At 56.3% G+C, this 21,141-nt stretch overlaps 2 protein-coding genes across 10 annotated transcripts in view; both read right to left on the bottom strand.

The window, feature by feature from the left end:
* Window positions 1-410: 410 nt before the first annotated feature.
* On the bottom strand, window positions 411-16,013 carry ADAM8 (ADAM metallopeptidase domain 8). Of its 7 annotated transcripts, none has more exons than XM_075423282.1 (22): window positions 15,900-16,013; window positions 14,591-14,700; window positions 10,600-10,679; window positions 10,242-10,320; window positions 10,058-10,134; window positions 8,124-8,310; window positions 7,591-7,656; window positions 7,419-7,487; window positions 6,614-6,783; window positions 6,431-6,512; window positions 5,579-5,727; window positions 5,170-5,347; window positions 4,299-4,388; window positions 3,309-3,504; window positions 2,988-3,087; window positions 2,676-2,859; window positions 2,495-2,572; window positions 2,308-2,392; window positions 2,017-2,131; window positions 1,696-1,873; window positions 1,543-1,599; window positions 411-1,244 (listed from the first exon to the last, which is right to left on the bottom strand). In XM_075423282.1, the coding sequence occupies exons 1-22, from the start codon at window positions 15,967-15,969 to the stop codon at window positions 1,071-1,073; spliced, it is 2,574 nt and encodes an 857-aa protein (XP_075279397.1). In that variant the 5' UTR covers window positions 15,970-16,013; the 3' UTR covers window positions 411-1,070. The 7 variants fall into 7 exon arrangements, with proteins under 7 accessions (XP_075279397.1, XP_075279400.1, XP_075279398.1 ...); XM_075423285.1 differs by having other exon boundaries at window positions 10,058-10,116; XM_075423283.1 differs by having other exon boundaries at window positions 10,600-10,676.
* Window positions 16,014-20,347: 4,334 nt separating this feature from the next.
* TUBGCP2 (tubulin gamma complex component 2) overlaps window positions 20,348-21,141 on the bottom strand; it is a 33,771-nt gene continuing 32,977 nt past the window's right edge. For all 3 annotated transcript variants that reach the window (XM_075423278.1, XM_075423280.1, XM_075423279.1), the window contains one exon: window positions 20,348-20,708. In XM_075423278.1, the coding sequence (XP_075279393.1) occupies window positions 20,603-20,708 (106 nt within the window). In that variant the 3' untranslated portion in view covers window positions 20,348-20,602. The remainder of the gene's footprint in view (window positions 20,709-21,141) is intronic.

Raw genomic sequence — 21,141 nt, 5'->3', positions numbered from 1 at the left:
GTCCCTGAGCACCGGTGTTGCCTCCCAAGTATGTACACACACTTGTCTTGGACCAGGATGATGGGAGCCAAGCTGATGGTGGGAGTCACAGTGGCCAGTGGTCACAGAGCAAGCCTGGGTCTCACTGTTTTGGCAGATGGGACTGGGGGCCAGCAGTGCTGTGTGCTGGGGGATCTGCATGGCTGGCAGGAAGCACTGCTGCCTGGCTCCTGTGGCTCTGGCACAGGATGTAGGAGTTCAGCTCAAGCCCTTCTGTGCCCTGGCTCCACCCATGCCAGATCCACCCTGAGCCTCCGGCAGCTCCCTGCCCACTGCCACCCTCCTGCCCCGCTGCCTGTGCTCTCCTGTTCTGCCAAGAGACACCCTGCAACACCACTACCTTTAGTCTTTATTGGTATAAAAGCCTTCAACCTAAATTATATCCAAAATGGGGAGGTATGGTTTCACAACAGACAGCTCAAAATGGTCACATAAGGGTCATAAATTAGTGGCTGCAATAAAAAGGGTCCCAGGAAATTCCATGTCAGAAGACCAGTAACTCAAGTGACAATTTCAGAGATAAGCCGACTGGGGAAGCCAAGCCCAGCTTGGACCTCCCTGGCAAGACCCCCTTGTATGACTGTCCTCAGCCAGGTCGGTGGCCCCGGGGCACTGTCCCCACAGTGCAGCACTCTTCTTGCCCTGGCAGGCCCAGCGAGTTATGCCAGGAGCTACTTGCTGCGGCCCCAGCAGAGAAGGGGCAGGAGGAGCAGGACACATTCAGCATGGCAGGAGAGAAGGCAGCAGCTCGCAGGGCATAGGAGAGCCTGGACCAACTCAGGGCTGGCCTCAAAACCAGCAGTGGCTTGTCCTCCTTCGTGGTCTCCTCATGAAGCCCCAGCTGAGAGCTCTCCCTGGGCCAGCCATGAGGCTACGAAGTCTGTTAAGGCACAACTCAAATATCTGTAAACACTGGTGCCCTCCTGAGGAGGGTCCAGCAAGCAATTCAAGTAAGGGTGGAAGCGAGACGGCAGCTCCCCAGCTGTGCCACCAAAGTGCCAGAGCCATGGTGGCGGATGTAGAATCCTTGGTCACCTCCTGGCTGGGGGTGGCTTCAGGGCCACCTTTTGGGGGATGCCCTGCTGAAAGACCAAGGGGGGTGTTGGCAGGGGGCAAGGGAGGGCTGGTGCTGGCAGACCCTTGCCACGGCACGGCACCTTGCTCTTCAGAGCTGGGAGAGGCTTGCTGGGAGGCTTTGGCTTCACCTGGTGGGAGGAGAGGAGAAACACGAGTCCCTCACCTGGGCACCAAGGAGGGACCTGGTGGTGGACAGTGGGACAGAGGAAGGGGCCACCCCCTGCGCCCGTGCCCCCCACACACCCCCTTCCACATACACCCCCACACCCCCAGTCATCCCATGGATGTGCCGCCACATGTCTGGGGCTGCTCAGGCCAAGGGAGGTGGGGGAGAAGGGATGTCTGCAAGCAGGCCCTAGGCACAGGAAGGACAGGCTACCCTGGTACAAGGCAGGAGGCAGTGGTGGCTTTTGGACGGGTGGTTACCTGCAGGGCCTGTCCTGGAGTGGTAGGGGATGTCACCTGGTGGACTGGTGCTGGCAGCTGCAGGGTCAGCACAAACCAGGGAGAGAAGCTGCCCTCCCACCGACCCACATCGCAAAGGCTGCCCCGCGCCAGGGCTCTCTTCAGCTCCCTTACCTGTGGGGCCGGGTGGCAGGGCCCAAGGGGCCGGCCATCCCGTGGGGTCATCGTGCTGCTGAGCAGGCTGGGGTGGCCGATATCGTGGCAGGACAGCTGGTGGCGGGGAGGTCGTGTTCGGCTGCCCTCCTGGAAGAGCAGGTTGGCAAGGCCAGCAGCGGGCCTGCTGGAGGTCCTTCTGTGGGGCACAGGAATGATGTGGGGCTGCTCCAGGCACACTTCACACCCCCACCCCCCCACCCCTCACACCCCCCCCCCCCAAGCTCAGCCTGTGTGGCCGTTGCTCAGCTCCACTGTGGGGCAGAGGAGAGGGGGCATTACCGTTTCTGGAAGCGTCTCGTCCCCCTGCCTCTGAGGAGCACCATGCCACCGCCGAGCAGGATGCTGAGGAGCGCCAGCACGGCCAGCACAGCCACTAAGGCCACGCTGCTGCCCCCTGCGGAGACCCAGTCAGCGTCGGGACGGGCCCCCCGAGTCAGGGCCACCCCACTGGGGATGGAGCAGCGCCTATAGGCACCCCAGCAGGGCACTGAACCCCTCTCCAGCCTCCCTTCCCGGCACATGCCTCGGGCCGAGGGAGCCGGTGCCAGCCACACACAGCGGGTGCCGTACCTGCCACCATCCCTGAAATCTTCTGCTCACAGTAGGGCGCTGCCCAGCCTGGTTCGCAGTGACACTCCCGCTTGTGGTTGCACACCTGAGATGAGGGAGGGAAGCGTCAGGGTGGCGGACATGCCGTCAGGGCTGGGACCGCTGCCCAGGCCCTGCGGCTGCTCAGGGAGAGGATCCCACAACATACCCCATGGTTGTTGCACTTGGCCGAGCAGTTCTTGTTGCCATAGACCAGGAGGTTTTGGCAGCGCCCAGCATAGCAGACCTGAGGGCAGGCAGGGGGCTCTGAGGCTGCCCTGGGTACCCACAGCTGGCAGTCCTTCCCCCCCCTACACTGCCCGCCCCAGCACGGCAGCCAGCACGCTCACCATTTCCTCTCCACACTTGGCACCAGTGGGCACCAGCCTGAGCTTGGCCACCACCTCATTGGCGTCGTTGCTGGCAATGACTGCCTTGCACTTGAAGCGGCCAAAGAAGAGGGAGTAGGAGCCACTGCCGAGGACAGGGCTGGCATTGTCACTCAGGCACAACAGCGTGCCACACTTCACATCCCTGTGGGAGACGCAGCCATGAGCACCAGTGGCGGGGGTGGCATGGGCCTGGGGAGCTTCGCTTGGCCCAGTGGTGCTGTCACTAGACATGGACATCAGCCCACCAACCCCCCCTCCCCATCTCCTTACTTGGGGCTGCAGGGCCGCTTCCCATACTCAGTGAGGCAGTGGAGGTGAAGGTGGTGTTCGCTGTTGTGCTTAAAGCAGACATCAGGAGCCACCTGGGCCTCTGCAGGACACAGGAAAAGGGTCATGCGGAGCCAAAGCCTGCAGCAAGCCAGCGGGGCTGTCACCAGTGGCTGCACTTCGGGGTCAGCAGCCACAGCACCCCATTTAGGGAAGCAGGAGGGGACCACAACCGCGCAATGCCCTGGCCTGAGGAGCTGGGGTGCCAGGCACATTACCCAGCACGTGGGGCGAGGAGGGTGGGCAGGGCGGGGAAGATGCTACCTGCGCCCCACAGAGCGCGGCACTGCTCGCCATGTGAGGGGCAGGCCCCGTTGTAGCAGTAGCCGTTGCCATTCTGGCAGGGGATGCCATTCTCCTGGAAGACATCCTCTGGGCACTCAGCGCTGAGGCCAGTGCAGTGTTCAGGCAGGTCGCAGTCATTCTTGCTGGCCCGGCAGAGTGCACCAGCAGCCTTCACCTGCACACAAAGAGGGATGTCAGTTTTGCCTTGATGCTCTTGCAACCTCAGATCCACGCAGGCACCACAGCCTGGCAACACCTGGTCTTCAAAACAGGTCCTGGCACCCTACAGATCCGGACACAGCAGCTTGTGCTGCTCTGGCACAAAGACATTTGCTATTGACTGAGCTACTGCACAGGACGGAGACACTGTCAGGCCTCGGACTGGGTCTTCCCATAGTTAAGTCTCTCCCTGCAGGCAACACCTTGTGCTTTTCTTTCAGTCTGGACTTGTCCCGGGGTCCTCTTCAAGCCCTGTCTCTTCACATCAAGGCATTTCTTATGCCTGTGTGCAGGAACCAATGCATGTAACTCCTAAGTTTCTCTTGGATGAACGGAGTAGAAGAGGCAGGTTGGTTTCCTGGACCAGGAATGGGCCACACTGATCTCTTCTGAACATTGCCCAGTTCAGCACCTTTCATCCTGTACCTAACCTAACAGAGCCAGGGGACCTGGGCTCCAGTATGCCAGAAACAGAGGCTGCTTCACCTTCCCAACCGCTTCCCACCCAAGATGCTGACTGTTCATGTAGCAAGAGCATTAAATGGAAAGCGTGATTTCCACCACCCCACTGCCCCAAACCATTGGGTGTGTTTGGCTCTGGACAGGCTGCTCCAGAGGTCCTTCAGGCTCTCCGGCAGGCTATGGACACATCCTGCCTCTCCCAGGAAGCTCCAGAGAGCCTGGGGCAGGACTGTGCACCCAGCAGCTGGCTTCTCTGACAAGCTTGGTCCCCCAGGGAAGTGGCAGTACCTTGCAGTCCTGGCAGCAATCCCCCCGGGCACACTCAGCTCCCTCTCTCAGCTGGCAAGTTGTGGCATTGCAACAGCGGTCAGAGCACTCCTGCAAGACAGGGATACACCAAAACCCTCCAGAGAGCCCCCTGAAAGACCTTTTTCTTCCTTTCTGGGGGGACCCAATTGCCACGTCACCAGGTGCCAATGGCAGTGTAGCCGCCACAGGCTGAACCATGGGGCAAAAGCACAGCATCATTCCAGGTGTGAACCATTCCTGCCGCCTCTTTACCCCCACTAGCAACACCAAACCAAAGGACCAGAAGAGGGTTTTCAGAAGATGGGACCTGACCTGGGCCCCTGCTCCCTGGTAGCACCATTTGCACATCTCCAAGGAGAAAACAAGAGGATCTCTGTGCTCTCTGCACTGGGGGAGCATCCCTTCAGATCCCAGCGCAGGGCTGTGACCCAGGGATTTATCCCAGAGACAGGGCCTGGCTTTTTGTCTCAAATCTCCCTGTGCTGATGCAGTGATGTGCTGCTAGGGATGAGGAAAAGCTGAGCATGGCTCTTGAAGGGACAACTGCCATGATGTCCCCCTCCTTCGACCACCTTTTTGGAGGATATGCGGGAGGGCGATGTCCATCTTCCCTAGGCACAGTCCTGCTAAAATCGCAGCCAGCTATGTGAAGGGAGGAGGACACGTCCAAGTTAACAAATCTCCTTTGCAAATGATTTTTCAGCAGAAGCATCAGGAACATAAGGAAGAGGAGTCTTGCAAAGCACAATGTCCAGAGAAGCGGCTTGCACAAAATTTTCCAAATCTGAATGACAGGTCTCATGTCCCTGCTGCCCACCGTCACTCCTGGGCTCTCAGATAGCGTCCCTACCTCTAGCGTGCCACAGTCGCATTGCTCTCCCCGCTCCACAAACTGGTTCCCACACACTGGTCCCCCGTACAGCTCATCTGCCCTGGGGGTGTTCAGCAGGCAGCTGGTCCTGGGGTCTCCAAGGAACTGCCACATGTCCTGCTCACTGCAGTGGCTGAAGAGCTTAGGGTAAACCAAGCTGAAGGGGCACAAAAACAGGCAGTCATGAGCAGAAATGAGAGGCCAAAGGCCCTTGCACCCACCAGCCCAGGGAGAAGCTGGAGGGTCACCAACCGATGTTTGAAGTGCAGCTTCAAGTGGTGTCCACCCAGACCTGACCATCTCACAAGCTTCACCCCATCAGGACAATGTCAGAGGACACCTTGAAATATTTGCTGCCCAGGAATATTCCCTTTTCTCCTTCACTCACCCAACACTTGCTGCCATCACACATCCTCCATCAGTTTTGGGGACAGGACAGTGGCAGCCAGCAATGTCTTCATCATGAGACATCCCCAGGTTGTGCCCCATCTCATGAGCCATGGTGGACGCAGCGCCAATAGGAGTCATGCTGTGGTCCTGTGGGACAAGAAGTGTAGCGTCATTGAAATGCTCTCCATAGTATCTCCACAGGGCCCACTGCGGTTCTTCAACCACTCAGTGCCAGGTCTTGCTGCTGCCTGCAATTCATTCCCTAGTGCTGCTGTGCTGAGGTAAAAAGCAAAAAAGGAAAGCAAAAGCTGGACTTGGTCCCATAGCCCCTGAAGACTGCCAGACTGGGCTCTCAGGGGTGTAAGTGAGCTTAGATATAGAGGCTACCCTGAAGTGATGCTTTGTGGTGGTTCTGGACAGCCACAGGCCCAATGGCTGACCACTCCTGCTCCAGCAAAGGATGCCCTCCCCAGGGAGGGATGAGGAGTACAGCCAGGATGGCCAAGGAGCAATTGCAAACTAAGTCCTAAACTCCCGACAGGTGGTGGGAGAAGCCCTGTTTCCATGGAGCTACTCTGGGAGGCTCTTCAGGGCTCAGGTATATCAGAGCCCTCCACAGGCACCCAGCTGGGTTTCCACAGCTACCCTTCCCCTGTGGCCTCGACACTTCTCTGGGGGTCAGTCACTCATGGTTCAGAGATGCCAAGGACCAGATCCAGCCCTAAGGCTGTGGAGGGGGAAAGCAGGAGACCAGTGGAGGAGAGACCCGCTCTGGAAAATACAATGCAGGGAGTGCAGACTGTGGGACTACTGCTGCCCTCCCCATGCATGCCCAGGCAGCAGGACCCACCTGGTTGACACCACCTGAATCCCTGGTGCACATCACAAGCTTCTTGGCAAGCCCTACAGTCGTGCCGTGGAAGTCTATGCCCCTGTGGGATTGAGATGCCACCATGGCCATGTGGCCTGGCCAGCAGCAGGGCTACAAGGATGGTGAGATTTTGCTCCCCTCCCCCCCCCCCCCCGCCCTTACGTGATCAGCTGGGCATTGTCGTTCGGCTTCCTTTGCAGCAGCTCTGCCTCCCGCCAGTGGAGGAAGTTGTCCAGCGTCACCTCCGGGTTGGGACTGACCACAATTTTGTCCTTGTGGCTCCACACCTCCAAGCCGATCAAGGCCACCCGCAGGCGAAGAGGCTGATAAAGCTGGGGTGGGAGACAGCCCGGAGGGAGCACTTGGATTTGAGCTGCACAAGCAGAGGGAAGGTCCCACCTCCCCTGGGGAACCACAACCAAGCCCAGGACCCCACCTCACTGTGCAATATCAGCTCTGTCACCCCTTCAATAAATGACACAAGTTGGGGTGACCATGTAGATAGGGTTTACCCCAGGACCTCTGGGCTCCCTCTTGGCCAGTGAAGGCTGGGATGCTGCTCCCACACTGCTGACCAAAGAGTGAGGCAAGTAGAAAACCCGCCTTCGTGCACTCCATCCATCACCATTCCCTCATTAGAACCCGTTCCAGCTTGAGAGTGGCCATGGGACATGTTCCCAGGTCTTACAGAAAGAAATTTCTTGCCTTCTTCCTTATGAGAGAGCTAAGAAGCAGCCAGCTCGTGCTTCTGAGGACCCAGGGTTTAGCTGCTTGTCCTGTCCACTTTGCACACCCCGTTAGCCAAGGGAGTTGGTCACCCTGTGGCAGCCCACCTACAGGCTTGAGAATTACCTCCAGCTCGATCACCATACCCACAAAAATCTCTCCTCCGCCACGTTCATGCCCACACTGGCACTGTGGCGCACATGTGGGAGCGGGGAGGGCAGATCCAGACCCCCAGGCTCACCTTGTCCACATGGTTCACGATTTCCTTCATGCGGTTCTGCACTGTGCGCAAGTCCTTGTGCTTCCTGAACTATGGGAAGGACATAGAGACATTTCCAGGCTGGCTTTGACCTCCTCGCTGCAGTGGATGACAGCAAAAACACAGGCACTGGCTTGCCCCATCCCATGCTTACCTCCTCATTGTCCACGACCAGGACCAGCTCCACGTATCGAGGACCTTTGTGTAATGGAGCTGATTTCTGGAAGGGAAGAAGAAAGTGAGCACAAGGAGGGGCTCAGCTCTGCAGTTTGCCAGGCTCTGCGGCTAACCCTCCTGTGGGATGTGTTGGATCCTGGGGCATCTTCCAATGTTATTCAAGTAGGTCTTCTAGCTCTGCTTTCTGACGTTACTTTGGTGGGTGTTTCAGACATCTTCCTACACACACGGAAAAAACCCAAGCCTGCTACTGGGACAAGGCACAAGCGAGGCTCTGTGGGCACCACAGAGCTCATGGGGTAGGACGCTCCTGCTAATGGTACAGGGTCTGAGGACTTGTTCTCACCAGGAGCTAGGCCACTGGGAGCAACCTGTGTTTGACTACTCCAACAAAAACGCGTAGGAGAGGAGCATCTCCAAGAGATGTGGTATGACCCCACTCCTCTCTTGGACTTCACAGGACCTTTTGCAAACTCAGCTACAGAAAGTAGAAGCAATGCAATCCTTAACCCAGCGGTAGAGCTTTATGGCTGCAGGAGTTTTCGGTTCGTGGTCATACTCCAGGGCGGCACCAAACTCTCGACATGTGCCACGCTTCCCCCGCAGGTGAGCTGCTCGGTACACTGCGTGCTGGCCAGCCACATCCCTCTCCAGGGGCTCCAGCACGAAGGTGGTCTCATTCACTCGGAAAAACCCACTGCCAAAAGAGAGAGTGGACATCAGGCTGGGGAGACATCCAGCAGAACACAGACAGACCCTATATGCACCCCCCCCAAGTGCCTGTGATGATACAAAACATAGCTGCCAAATCCCAGCTAGGAAACCAACCTACCCCTTCATGGCTCCCATAGGCAGGTTGGATGAGCCACAGGTCACCAGCAGGACATGATGATCAGGTCCTTCTGGCCATGTGGATGAAACCACACTCAACACAAAGCCCCAGGCAGCCCTTGGGTGGTGCATGAAGCCACACACCACCGTGCAGGAGCTCACAGCAATGCGAGGGACTGGATGCCTCTTCCCTGCAACCTCACCTGGCCCAAGGGCACATCAAGGAGATGCTGCAGGACCCAGCTGACCTGGGGCAGGCTAGGAGATGGAGAGCAAAAGGAAACATGTCCACAGCATTTGTCTTTGGAGGCTGCAGAAGAATCGGTTGGACAAAAGGACTGTTAGGGAGGTTGGGAACTGGCTGCTGGGCTGGGAAGGAGCAAACTGGCATGATATCTGTGGCTGGTAGCAAGGAGAGTACTTTGGGCAGAAGAAATGTCCCAGGGTTCAGCAAGCAGAACTGCCCAGTGCTGCTAGGCCAGGTTTGACATATTATTTCTGCTGAGCACCTCTGGCCTTCAGGATGCTTTTTGTAACATGTCCCATGCACCCTGTCTGTATTGTCCTTGTCTACTGTCCTGCCATTGCACATCTTGTCCTCCTACTATACAAGGACATCAGGTCTCCCATGTATGCACAAGCTATGTGGGCCAAGGTCTCCACAGACACAAGCCCTGCTCTCAAAGTGAGGAGCTGCCTGCCATGCAGCTCCAGTGGTGTTTCTCCTGCAAGTGGGTGTTTGCAGGTCCCTGGGTGCTCCAGGGACCACCCGTCCTCCTCCCACACTCCTCTGCAAGGGACCCCCTTCCTCTCTGGCTTACTCTCTTGCAACATCTGGCTGCCAGCTGATCTTAAAAGAAGAAGAAGAGCAGAGTACGAATCTTCCATAGCAAACTGAGCAACCTTGAAAGGACCTGGTGGCTTGGGTTACTCTGCAATGATGCTTTCTGCCGTTAAATGAAGGTAGACCCAAGGCAGCTTTTGAGAAATGAGCACCAGCATGGCCAGCAGCCAGTGGGCAGAGGGAGGCACAGTTGGTCTGACGCACCATACACTTTCCTTTTCTTTTGGAAAGGCACTTGGCCTTCAGCTCTAGGAGCTTGGTGTGGCCCGGAGGAGATGCTGGCTGCCTGCAAGCTGGTGCATCGCCATTAGCACACTGTTGTGCCACTGGCTACAGCACTCAGGGCGAGTTTCGCCCAGTCTGCCCTGGGAAGAGAGGATGGATCCAGGACAAACTGTGCCTTGCTGCCCAGGAAGGGCACTCCTCCCCAGACCTCCTGTCATGCTCAGGTTTCCAGTCTCATCCTGTGCCATGAGTCAACCCCAAAAAATGGCAGGCTTAGCTGCAAAACACCATGCACCTTTCCTGCTGGGTGCCAAGCCAGGGAGGTCAGCACTCCCACCACCAGCAGGAAAAGGGACGTTGTCTTCTTTTCTTTGGGAGAAAGCTGATCTCTCCCTCCATCGGCGCAGCTCTGGCTGGCTGGGGCTTGGTCACACCGGCTCACTGTTACATGGCACCAAGTCCGCTAGGAGTAGTGCTGAGGTGTGCACTGAGGCCAGGCTTGATGCTGCCTTCCGACCAGCCCCGGAGCAGTCAGAGGTCCTACCTCAGCCCGCTGCAGGTACTGATGCTCACTGCTGAGTCGGCGTATCCTTGCACGCTGCCCTGATAAAAGCAGTGATCCTGTTGCCAAGAGAGAGGGGAGGTGTAAAGGGGGTCTGCACCAGCTGTCAGCGTGGCGGGACCCCACAGGAGCAGCAAAACTGCTCTCCTCAGAGCCAGCCCTGTACCTGAACATCCGGCTTCTCTGTGATCTCCGTGCCGTTGGCCGAGTAGTGCGTCTGGGTGTAGTGCTGCCCCAGCAGCTCCCTGCAGGATGGAGAAAGGGTATGAGCAGTGATTCCGGTTTTGGAGATCGAATGGAAAGCTTTGGGGATGAGGTTGGTCAGGTTGGGTATGGTGGGCCCATGACCTTCCTGGGGGGGTTTGGCAAGGAGGGAAAAAAATACAGTATTTTGCTAGCCAGGGTCTGGGCTGAGGGCTTATAACGCCAGTGTGGCGATGCTGGACTTTATAGAAGTGGTATACATGGCAAGGGTGGGAACTGAGCCTCCCCCTGGGCATGTCACTGTGCCCACCCACACTCACTTGTTCTTCTCCAGCTGCAGGAGGTAGTCCCTGCCCTCGGCACGAATGCTGTAGAGGACGTGCTCTGGGTAGATGCTCTGCTGGAAAGATAGACAACAGCACAGACCCACCATCACCAGGAGCAAGAGCTATAGAAGAGAGGACCTCCTGGACACTGTCCTGCCCAGAAAGGGGATGGAGTCTTCATGTGCCCCACTGGAAGGCAGCTGCATGATGGGGAGCCCGGCTGCTCAACCTGGAGTTATGCAGCTAAGACATTGGAAATCAGAAGAGAAGAAAGCAAGCATATGAGCAATAACACAAATCCTCAGCACATCCTGAGATAGAGAACAGGTCACCAGCAATGAAACAGAGTCAGCAAAGTCTGGTTTCCCGTGTCTGACACATGATGCAGATGGCCATGCCAGAAATTGTGGTTTCCTACTCATCAGTCACAGACTTCCTTTTTTGGGGACAGAGTTCAGCGCTTACTCACAGGATGAACCACAAAAAAACCAGTGCCCAATGGCTTTCATCAGCAGAGACTTTCTTATCTCTGACTGATCTAACAGGCAACATCACGGTTAGAGAATAACCTTCCTCTTGGTTCTTGTCTGCTACTGAGAGCAGATGTTAGTATCACTGTGTGCCAGATCCCCTGAGCATCACCATAGTGCTGGTGCAAGGAACCTCAAGGCATCTCAAGTCTAACCTCCAGTCACAATGGCTGGGTCAGGGTGGCCATGGCTCAGCCCAGCCATGTCCTTAATCCCCAGGATGGAGATATCCCTCCAGAAGAAGTGTTTCCCTCTGGGATGTCTTGTGATTGCCATATGCAGAGGTTGGGCCACAGACCTCCAGAGGTCCCGTCCTACCGGGGCCACTGAGAGACACAATGATCCCTTGTGTGGTGCCCTGTATCAGGCTGCACCCTTGGCACCAGGGACATCCTCAGCCACCACTGCAGCACAGAGACCTCTCCTGAGGGCACATCCTCAGCTCTTACGGGATCCTGGGGTGGAGAGCTGAGCAAAAGGCAAAGCAAGCTTCTCCTGCAGGGCCAGATTCCTTCCGAATGAGGCGTGCGACTTCTCCCCAGGGAGGATGACAGCACCTTCTGTCATACAACACTCCCAGGGGGATGCATGATCTGTAACCTGATGGGAACTGGGGCTGAGCAGAAAGTCCTGCTGACTCAGTGCCAGCAGGGCCAGGTGAGAGTGTTTGCCTGTCACTCAGTTGCCCTCAATTTTACCCAGTTTGCATTTCCAATCTGAAGCGGCGGGCTGCAGGCCAAAAAACATCCTCTCTGCATGCTGAGCAGGTTGCAACAAGCCTGCTGGGCAGCCAGGCAGCCCCGGCTGCAGGCAGACATACTGCTGCTGTGTGGGCACGCTCATGAGTCTCCAGCAAATTCTTCTCTTGTGAACAGTGCCTCGCGCCTGATGTGGTCATCCCATTCTGCGTCTGCTGACAAAGCTATGCTTTGTTATTGTTGGCAGTGCCGGAGCCAGAAGAGGTCTTAAGAAATGGCAGGAAAGCACTTGTAAGGGGATGGTGGGTCAGGGACTGTCTCTTGGAGACAACCGCGGGGAAAGTTAATTAAAAAAATAAAAAAGTCTCGATTGATAAAGCTTCTCTGAATCACCCGCTTCCTTATTAGCATGGGCTTTGCAAGGGCTCCAGGTGGGAAGGCTCTGAAAGCACAGGCAGCTCAGCCATGCCCCTGCCTGAGCCCTGCTAACCCCGTGACCGCGCTGAGCAAGCAAAGCAGAGCCGTGGCCACAGCACACAGAGAGAAGTGATTTCTTACAGCTGGTCTTTTAAATTAAGAGACTAAGAGAGCTTGCAGAGGATCGGAATGTGATGCCACTGTCCCAGCCCAGCACAGGTGGGTCCCATTCTCTGGATGGGAAGAGGCGATGGGTCTTGCTAGGACAATAGGGATGAGGCTCATTGCACCATGCCCTGTACCAGAGGAGTTGCAGCACAAGAGGAGGAAAAGAAGGTGAGTTGCTGGGCCACCATCGTCCCTTGTTCCAGCTCCATCTGGCCCCATTGCTCACTCAGCAGCATCCTGCTGCTTACTGCAGAGCCCTAGGCTGGGCCAGCAGGAGTGAGCTGTCTCCACGCGGGCAAAGGACTTGCCTCTTTGCATCAAGGGGCTCTGGGACACGGTGGGGGAGATCAGCAGGGTTGTGCAAGCACATGTGCGCTGGGGGAGAAGTCAGCATCTTGCAACACCAGGTCTTACACGGGCTGGAAACCAAAATCCTGTTTTAATACAATTCTTTGAAATGCTGGAGCATGGGATCAAGAGAGATGGCACTTTGGCGATCAAAAGCATGCAAAGATAAAACATATTGAAGGCTCTTCTTGCTCTTTTTTCAGGTCTCTTTCCATGAAGAACCGAGGTTTGCCGCATGCCCTGTTGTGCTCCTGCTAAGGGCAGGTAGGAGGAGCAGACCATGGGCTGTGGGAGGGCCGGCATCCCAGGAGATCCTGTGCTGCAGGACCTAGGTCTCCACCCTGTCTGCAGGGCTTAACATTTTGATTTAAGCAAAACCATAGGGGAGCTGGTCTGCTTCAAACCTCACCTGGCAGGTGCTGTGCTGGACCAGCCCCATGTGTCCCATCTGCTCTGACCCAGGAACCAGCTCTTGGCCCGTGCCCATCCCAGCCAGAGACTTGCAAACACAAAGCCATAGGAAGAGCTGGCGCAGAAAATACCCATCCAGAGATCTGTCTCCACTTCAAAGAGGGGCTTGGTGGTGGTCAAACCTTGCTGAGAACCTCTCCCCATCAAGGTTACTGGGAGAGCAAGCACATTTTTTGTGGAAGAGGAGGAAAATGGTCTGAAAGGCAGGAGTCCTCATAGCCTCAACACAGCAGGTTTGGGGGGTCCAAGGACTACCCAATCCAAGACTGAATCCAGGTGCCACCTGGCACACATCACCCATGGTTGTCCCAAACTACACAGCTCAAGGCAGATGTCTTCTCTCATACAATGGAAAGCAGAGGGACCCCAAAATGGGTGAGCTCCCCTTTCCGGGTGGATCGGTGCAGAGCCACCTGGAGCGCCTGGCACAGATGGTATCTCTAAATAGCCCGGGGAATGTTTATCTTGTGGACAAGTTTAGGTTTCTAGAGCAGAGAAAACAGATGCTTTTGGGGAGTGTTTTTAAAGCTAGTTTATCAGAAAGAGTTTGAATCACAGATGAATATGCTGTATGAAGAGTTTAGTAGGAAATAAATGTCCCCAGCTCCTCCATCTCATCAGGTGCTAACATCAGTGCTTTTTGGTCCTAGAAAATTAATCCACATATTTGGCTGAATTTCACTTGAAGGCAATGAGGAAAGCATCTTTGAGGTCAAGGCCATCATCCTGTGCATGTCAACACTGAGCACTCAAAATTCCTGAGTAAAATCCCGTTCCTTCCCCCAAATTACAAAGTTTCCCAAGAAAAATAACACTGGTTTTCTTTCATGTGGGTTTCTACATGTATCTTTCTGATACTTATTTTGCTGTCCCGAAGGATGAAAGAAAACAAACTTCAGCAAAGACAGCAAGAAAAATGCTTACAGCTCAATGAGGCTTAGCAAATCCCTCCTTAAAAAAGATGTCACAAGATCGCTGCAAGAGATGGCACCACTGCATAATGTCTCCAAAGAAAGCATTAGAGAAAGCAGCCCACCCTCTCCGAGAGTTCATCCTGCTATCTGCAGTTCCTGTTTGGACCCAAAAGAGACCAGGAAAGCTCATCTGAACAACTACTTCAAGATTTCCATCCTCTGGGATGGAAGCAATGTAAGAAAATGTGCACCAGGTCGTTCTTCCAGCAAAAGGCTAAGAGGGTCCAGCTCTTGACCCCAGTGGTGGGCCAAGGGCGTCAAGCTTGAAGCCCAGTGGTGGGCCAAGGGTCTTTGCTGATTACAACACCCGCTCCAGACCTCCTGCAAGGCAGCAAAGGCAGCTGTGCCGAGCCTGTATTTGGGAGGCGACGCTACTCACCAGTGGCACGGAGAGGTCCCTCTTCCCCCGAGGTGCCAGCAGCTTATGTGGCGTCACCGTCTCGTACTTCTCGACATGGGCGAGCTTCTCCTCTAGGCTGGCAGTGGTGCCTGAGAAAAGCCAAAGCACTTTGAGCTGGGATGCCCAGGAACAACTGAGTCCGGGCATAATGGAAGCGGCCAACATGAGGGTGCAGGGAAGAGCCAAAATAGCAAGTCCTGAAACACCTGCCTGGAACACAGGATGCTCCAGCCCCCGAGCCCTGGTGCCCACGGGGCACTCAGCATCACCCATGGGTGAGTGGGTCCCTTGGAGGCTGGAAAAACTTACTGAGACCCTGGTGTGTAAACAAAGACAGAGGTTTTTCAACTGGCCATCTTGATACCACAGTTTGTGACTTGGAGGCTGTCATCTGCCAGGGGTTGTGTTTTGGAGAACGGCTCGTGACTTGGCTGGCTCAGCCTGCCTTCTGTCCTCTCTTTTTGGTGTCAGAAGCGAGACATTTCTGCCATTAACCCTCCACCTCCCCCAGGAGCCCCGAACTGTGAGCTTGTGCCGCAGCTGTGCCCGTGCTCGCGGGGTGAGACGGGGCCGATGCAGCGGCAGAGCAGGGCGCTCCGTCTGTGGGTGCCTGGCGGCCATCACCCACAGCGCCTGAGCGGAAGCCAGGAGCCTCGCCGCCACCCCCTCGCCCGCCTGAGTCACCTGGCCCCGCTGCCAGCACGCTGCAGGCTGACGGTGACAGATCTCCCCTTGCTTGCAGGAGCTTCCTCGCCGAGGTGCCTTTACATAACGGCGGGCACCCCATCTGTGCGGGGTGGTGGCGGGGGCACGGCTTGGGGCAGAGGTCAGCAATAGCATCCCTCTGCGATGGGGCCAGCCGAAGGAGCGAGCCTGCTCCTCAAAGCCCCTTTTCCATCCCTTGCCCTCGAGTAAGCCTGGGGAGGTGATGCCCGTGACACCTGCCCGATCACCCCGGTGAGGGCGATGCCCGCGACATCTGCGCAAGCCCCGCGGCGAGCCCAGGGCTCAGCCCTGCAGACAAAGCACCCAAAACCTCGCCGAGCTGTGACCCGTCCCAAACAGCCGCTCCGCGCCCAGCTCCCGCCTCGCACATCCCCTCCCGTGCCGCTTCCCACGCGTCCCCTGAATTCCCGCGGGGAAAAGCACCTCCTCCCCCCCCGCCCCGGTACCTCCAACGCTGCCCTACGGCAGAAGACCCCCCCCGGGGAGCCGGGCTTTTGCCCCGCGCCCCCCGACCTTCACGCCTGTCCCGCCGGGGGCTCCCGCCCGGCCGCCCCGCGCTCACCGTGGACCAGCAGCAGCAGCGGCAGCAGCAGCAGCAGGACTCGGCCGAGTGGGACGAGCACCGGGGCCATGGCTCGGGGGTGCCCGCCGCGCCCGGCCCCGCACGCCGCCGCCCCGCGTCGCGCCGGCAGCCTCCGCGCGCCGTGACTCACCGCCACGCGCGGGGCGGGGCGGGGCCGGGGGGTATCGGGGCGTGTCTGCGGGGCGCTCGGGGGGTGTCTGCGGGGTACCGCCAGCGGGCATCGGGGGCTGTCCGTGAGCCTCTGGGGAGGGTCCGTGGAGTAGCAGAGGGTCTGCGCGCGGCATTGCAGTGGGGGGGGGGCTGTATGTGTGGCACTGGGGGGGGGTCGGGGGGGAGCTTTCTGAGGGGCACTGGGGACTGTCTGTGTGGCTTCGGGGGGGCATCAGGGAGGGTCCTCGGTCCCTAGGGGCACGTCCCGGGCGCTGCAGGAGTCCGCAACGTGTTGAGGGGGTGGCAGCAGGACGTTGGGGTGGCGGGGGGCTCTGGGGTCCCACTCTCTGAGGTGGTGAAGAGGCTGGAGTGGCTGGGCTGCCACAGGAGGCAGTGGGGCTGGGAATGTCCCGCGGGGCACTGGGGACTGTCTGTGAGGTGGAGGAAGGGTGTCCATGGAGCACTGGAGGTGCCTGCCTGGCTCTAAGGTGACAGAGGGGCTGGAGGGGCTGGGGACATTGAGCAGTGTCCGTTGGCTGTGAAGGGGCTGTCTGTGGGACACTCAGGTGATGCAGGAGCTGAGGGCAGCTGGACTATTGGAGAGCAGCACCGGGACTGGGGAGGCATTGAGAGATGTCTGTGAGGCGTTGATATGGTGAAGCACTGAGACGATAGAGCGGTTGTGGTCGCCATGGGGGGGCTGTGAGACATCAGGGCACATCAGTGGGGCACTTGGGACCCTCCCTGATCCCAAAGGATCAGAGCGGCTGGGACCACCATGTGGTGCTGAGCTGGGAGGTGCACTGCACCCTAAGTTCTCTGCTCTGCCACAGAGCTGAGTGCTGTCTCCCCCTCATCCAGCCCAGGTTGGAAGTGACCTCTGAAGATCTTCTGAGCAGCCCCAACTCTCTCAGCCTTTCCTCCTAGGAGAGGTGCTCCATGGCTCTGATCATTTCTGTGGCCCTCCTCTGGAACCCGCTCCAGCAAGTCCATGTCCTTCCTGTGCTGAAGGCTCCAGAGCTGGATGCAGGACCAGGGATCTCAGCAGAGCAGAGGGGCAGAATCACCACACTCGCCCTGCTGGCCACACTTCTCTTGATGCAGCCCAGGATACAGTTGGCCTTCTGACTGTGAACGCACATTGCCAGGTCATGTCGAGCTTCTTGTCAACCAGCACCCTGAAGTCTTTCTCGACAGTGTTGTTCTCAGTCCATTCCCTGACCAGCCTGTATTTGTGCTTGGGATTGCCCCAGCCCATGTGCAGGACCTTGCACTTGGCCTTGTTGAACTTCGTGAGGTTCACATGGTCCCACCTCTCAAGCCTGTCAAGGTCCCTCTGGATGGCATCCCTCCCCTCCAGCATGTCGACCACATCACACAGCTTGGTGCATCTAACTGCTGAGACGGGCATCAAACTGGTAGCAATAGGATGGATTGAGGTTCCCCTCCCTGGGCATCTTTAGTTTAAAGCCCTCATCACCAGCCTGGCAAACCTCTGACGGAAGATGCTCTTCCCTTTCTTGTCAGATGGACCTCATCAGCCCCCACTAGACTAGGTTTCTCAAAGCTATTCCCATAGTCTAAGTAACCAAACGCCTGGCTGTGGCACCAGTCCTGTGACCATTTGTTGATTTGCCAGATTCCACTGGCCCTTTCAAGGCCCTTCCCTTTGACTGGGAGGATTGATGAAAAAACTACCTGTGTTCCGGAGTCCCTCACTGCTGCTCCATAATCCTTCTTGATACTCCTCAGACTGCTCCTGGCTGTATCATTGGTGCACACATGAAACAACAGCAGCAGATAATAGTCAGTTGACTGTACAAGGCTTAGTAGTCTCTTGGTGACATCCCCGATATGAGCCCCCCAGTAAGCAGCACACCTCTCTAGAGAGGGCATCAGGTCAGCAAATGGGTGCCTCCGTACCTCTCAGAAGAGAGTCGCTTACTACTATCACCCATTGCCTTTTCTTAGTTGTCCTGGTTGCTATACGGGGAGCAGATCAGGCTGCCTTACTCGGCTCCAGCATCTCTCCTGATGTGATGGGCAAAGCTCCATCACTGGTGACAAGCTTCCTTCAAAACAGCACAGAAACCACTGCAGCCAAGTGCTGCTCTAGTGTCTTCCCTCTTTCTCCCCATAGCTTTTCTGTAATTCCCTCTAAATAGACAAGTTTCTTTTAAAAAAAGAAAATCAAAGTGCTGTGCTTTCACCCTCGACACTCCTATTCATGTCTGGTCATAACTGGCTAAACAGCTCCAGCAGAGTTGTCCCCACCGCAATGGCAACCCTTGCTAGGTGTGCAGAGCTGAGGTGGCTTCGAAGGAGCTGCTGACCAACGCACAGTCTGTGAAGCACAGCAAATAACCCTGCTCACCAGGGAGACACAGAGCAGCCAGACTGCAACTCTGGGCAAGGAGGCACCCGACTGCCGTGCCATGGGATGTGGGGCTGCTGAGCTCAGACACAGGACCTTTTCTTGCCTCTCTCCTGGGACCTCCTGGCTTCTGGTGAGGGGAGAAGACGTACATCCATCTGCTCAGGGCTGGCAGCAGGGCATCTGGCCCAGACCGACATCTGCTCTTGGAGAGGAGTGGGTAGATCTATGTTGTAATCTGTCCAAGCTCCCCAAACGAACCAGCAACTGCTCAGCCAACTGGGCGTCCACGTGCAGGCCACAATTTTTGGGTAACTGAAGTTACCGGTCAATGTGTTCTCACGCAAACAGCAGGAGCCACAGGCCAGCACGACATTGCCCCACCAGCATCACCACTTCTGCCTGGGGCAGGCATAGGGAGGGGGCCGCATCCAGCTAGCAGGCTGTCAGTACAGGGTGCACCAAGCAGGTGGGACCCAGCCTCAGGGTGTAGGTGACCTCCCGGGGGTTTTCTCAACCAGAGGTGGACCTGCAGGTCGCAGGGAGCAGCATGCAGTCACGTAGAGGTGGAGCACCCACGTTTCCCACAGAAGGGGTGTGCAAGGAGGGGAGCCCCCCTCCCAGTAGAGGGGTGCCTTTCCCCTCCCTAAAAGCTGCAAGAGGGGTGCACATAACCATCTGCATGCATGCACATGTGGGTGTGAGCAGGACTTCTTAGGATTACTCATAGATGAGTGCTTAGAAATTTACTTTTGATTTTAAAAAAATCAACATTTCAGAAATATCTGTTACTTCTGCTGAGACTCAATGCTTGCTGGTTACTTATGTGTTATTAATCTATAAACTGCTTCAATCCTAATTTAAATTGTGTGAATGGAGTTTTTTCCTGCAACAGCCACCACGCTGCTCATTGGTGTAAAAAAAGCATGTTGACAACGGTGACAGAGTGAGGTGCCAGGGTATCTCTCAAGCCTGAGATGCTGGGCACTGAGAGGTGGCTCCAGGGACCCAGGCTCTACTGCCTCTCCACCCTGAGCTTGAGGGACAGGCTGTGAAGTCTGTAGATCCACAAAAACTTAATGAAAATGGCAGGTCAACTTCTCCAGTCCTCCCCAGACTGAGAGCCACCTTTGTGGGGGGAACAGGAAACTTCCCCTTCCCCTTGAACCGCACAAGTCCTTTCCCTGAAGAGCCAGATGATGATGGCTGAGGTCTCTGTCCTCAGCCTCAACAGCCTCAACCTTCATATGAAGGAATTCAGACCTCCAGACCCAGGACTGGTGGTCTCCATCCTCTTCTTGGGTCTCTCTCCTTCTGCCAAGCTGTAGGACCAGCTTTAGGCCATCCAAGCAAAGAGAACCTGGCTCTTTAACACGCTGTAGAAGGTCCTTGCAAAAGAGGAGGTGAGGGAGAGGAACTGTGCATCATCAACAGGGGCACTCAGCCCTGTATCCACAGCCCTTGCACGTCTCCCCAGGTTCCCATGCTTGCCACTGAGGCCTCTGGGTCTCCGGCAAGTGTTACCACTTGTTCCTGGGGACACTTTTCTTCTCTTTTACCCTCTACCACACTGACTCCCGAACTGCCTCAAGCAATTTTTGTGGCTGCACAACTCTGCAAGATACCCTGAAAGTCCTCTGCTGAGGACTCGGACAGTAAGATACAAACATCATGTACCTGCTCATCAGCTCCAAACCCCATCTCATTGGTCAGAGCAGCTCATCAGCTTCATTCCAGCAACCCCCAGTTAGGCTCTCCTCCCAAAATAATGCCGCATGGCAGCTGAGCCAGATCTCTGTGAGCCAAACAGAATTTAGTCAGCTAAAAGATTAATTTTCACCCCAAGTTCTGCTAACTGACACAATAATCCTGATTTTTTTTTTTTGTAATTTATTTTACAACACACAATTACATCATTTTACAATGTAGTAAAGAAGAAAAAAAAAAAGACTTCACAAAAGCATCCCAGAAGAGAAAATCCATTACATACATTTCAGGAGACTAAATATTCCCCTGCCTCTCTGGGACAGCCCTAGCTTTTTGCTTTCAGCTTGCACTGTGAATGTAGAGAGTTGAGGAGTACTAGCTTGAAGTGAGGAGCATCCGGTTCTCTGACAGTGCAGAAGAGGTGACGGCTGAAAGGGGCAGCAGCAGGGCTTCACTGGGCAGGTACGGCCAGGCAGGGAAGCAGGGGAGCTGCCTTCTGGCTGCGCTCCGCAGACATGCGCTCCAAGCGCTCTGTGTAGAACCCGTTGAAATCCAACCTGAGAGACAAAAAACCCAGAAGTTTTGGCAGCCCGCTGGTGCAACGCCACCCAAGAGCGGCACGCAGCAAGCCGAACACGCTGCCAAGGGCCCCTGAGAGCTCAGTGCTGCAAGTGCCATAGCACACGTGCTCGCTGAGGCGCTCACAGGCAGCAACGGTATCCAAAAATAGACAAACTCTTCTATAGGGATCACATGAATTTCAGGACAAAATTGATTGACATGAGGGGTGTGAAGCAAAGCAAGAAGTTGAGCATGCTTGCTTGTGCAGCAAGGGGCTCTGCGCTGCAGCATGGATCTCTCAAGCAACCGTGCTCCCCATGCCCACCCCGCTGATCACAGCCTTGCTCTTACCCAACCATGGCCCCTGGAGGAGAAATCTCTCCCAGGGCATCAGCTGAACTCAGCCACAGCACAGCGAGCACCTGCCAT

Source organism: Opisthocomus hoazin, chromosome 6 (assembly GCF_030867145.1).
Source record: "Opisthocomus hoazin isolate bOpiHoa1 chromosome 6, bOpiHoa1.hap1, whole genome shotgun sequence".
NCBI lineage: Eukaryota > Metazoa > Chordata > Aves > Opisthocomiformes > Opisthocomidae > Opisthocomus > Opisthocomus hoazin.
Note: the sequence above shows the minus strand (reverse complement) of the source record. Positions and strands in the feature narration are given on the sequence as shown.

What these genes read in the sequence shown, in the direction of transcription:
- ADAM8 (XM_075423282.1), bottom strand. Translation starts at nt 15,969, where the DNA reads ATGGCCCCGGTGCTCGTCCCACTCGGCCGAGTCCTGCTGCTGCTGCTG. An exon ending in GGGACCTCTCCGTGCCACTG is followed by an intron (nt 10,680 to 14,590) that starts GTGAGTAGCGTC and finishes CTATCTTTCCAG; the next exon opens with CAGAGCATCTACCCAGAGCA. An exon ending in CTCCAGGACAGGCCCTGCAG is followed by an intron (nt 1,245 to 1,542) that starts GTAACCACCCGT and finishes TCCTCCCACCAG; the next exon opens with GTGAAGCCAAAGCCTCCCAG.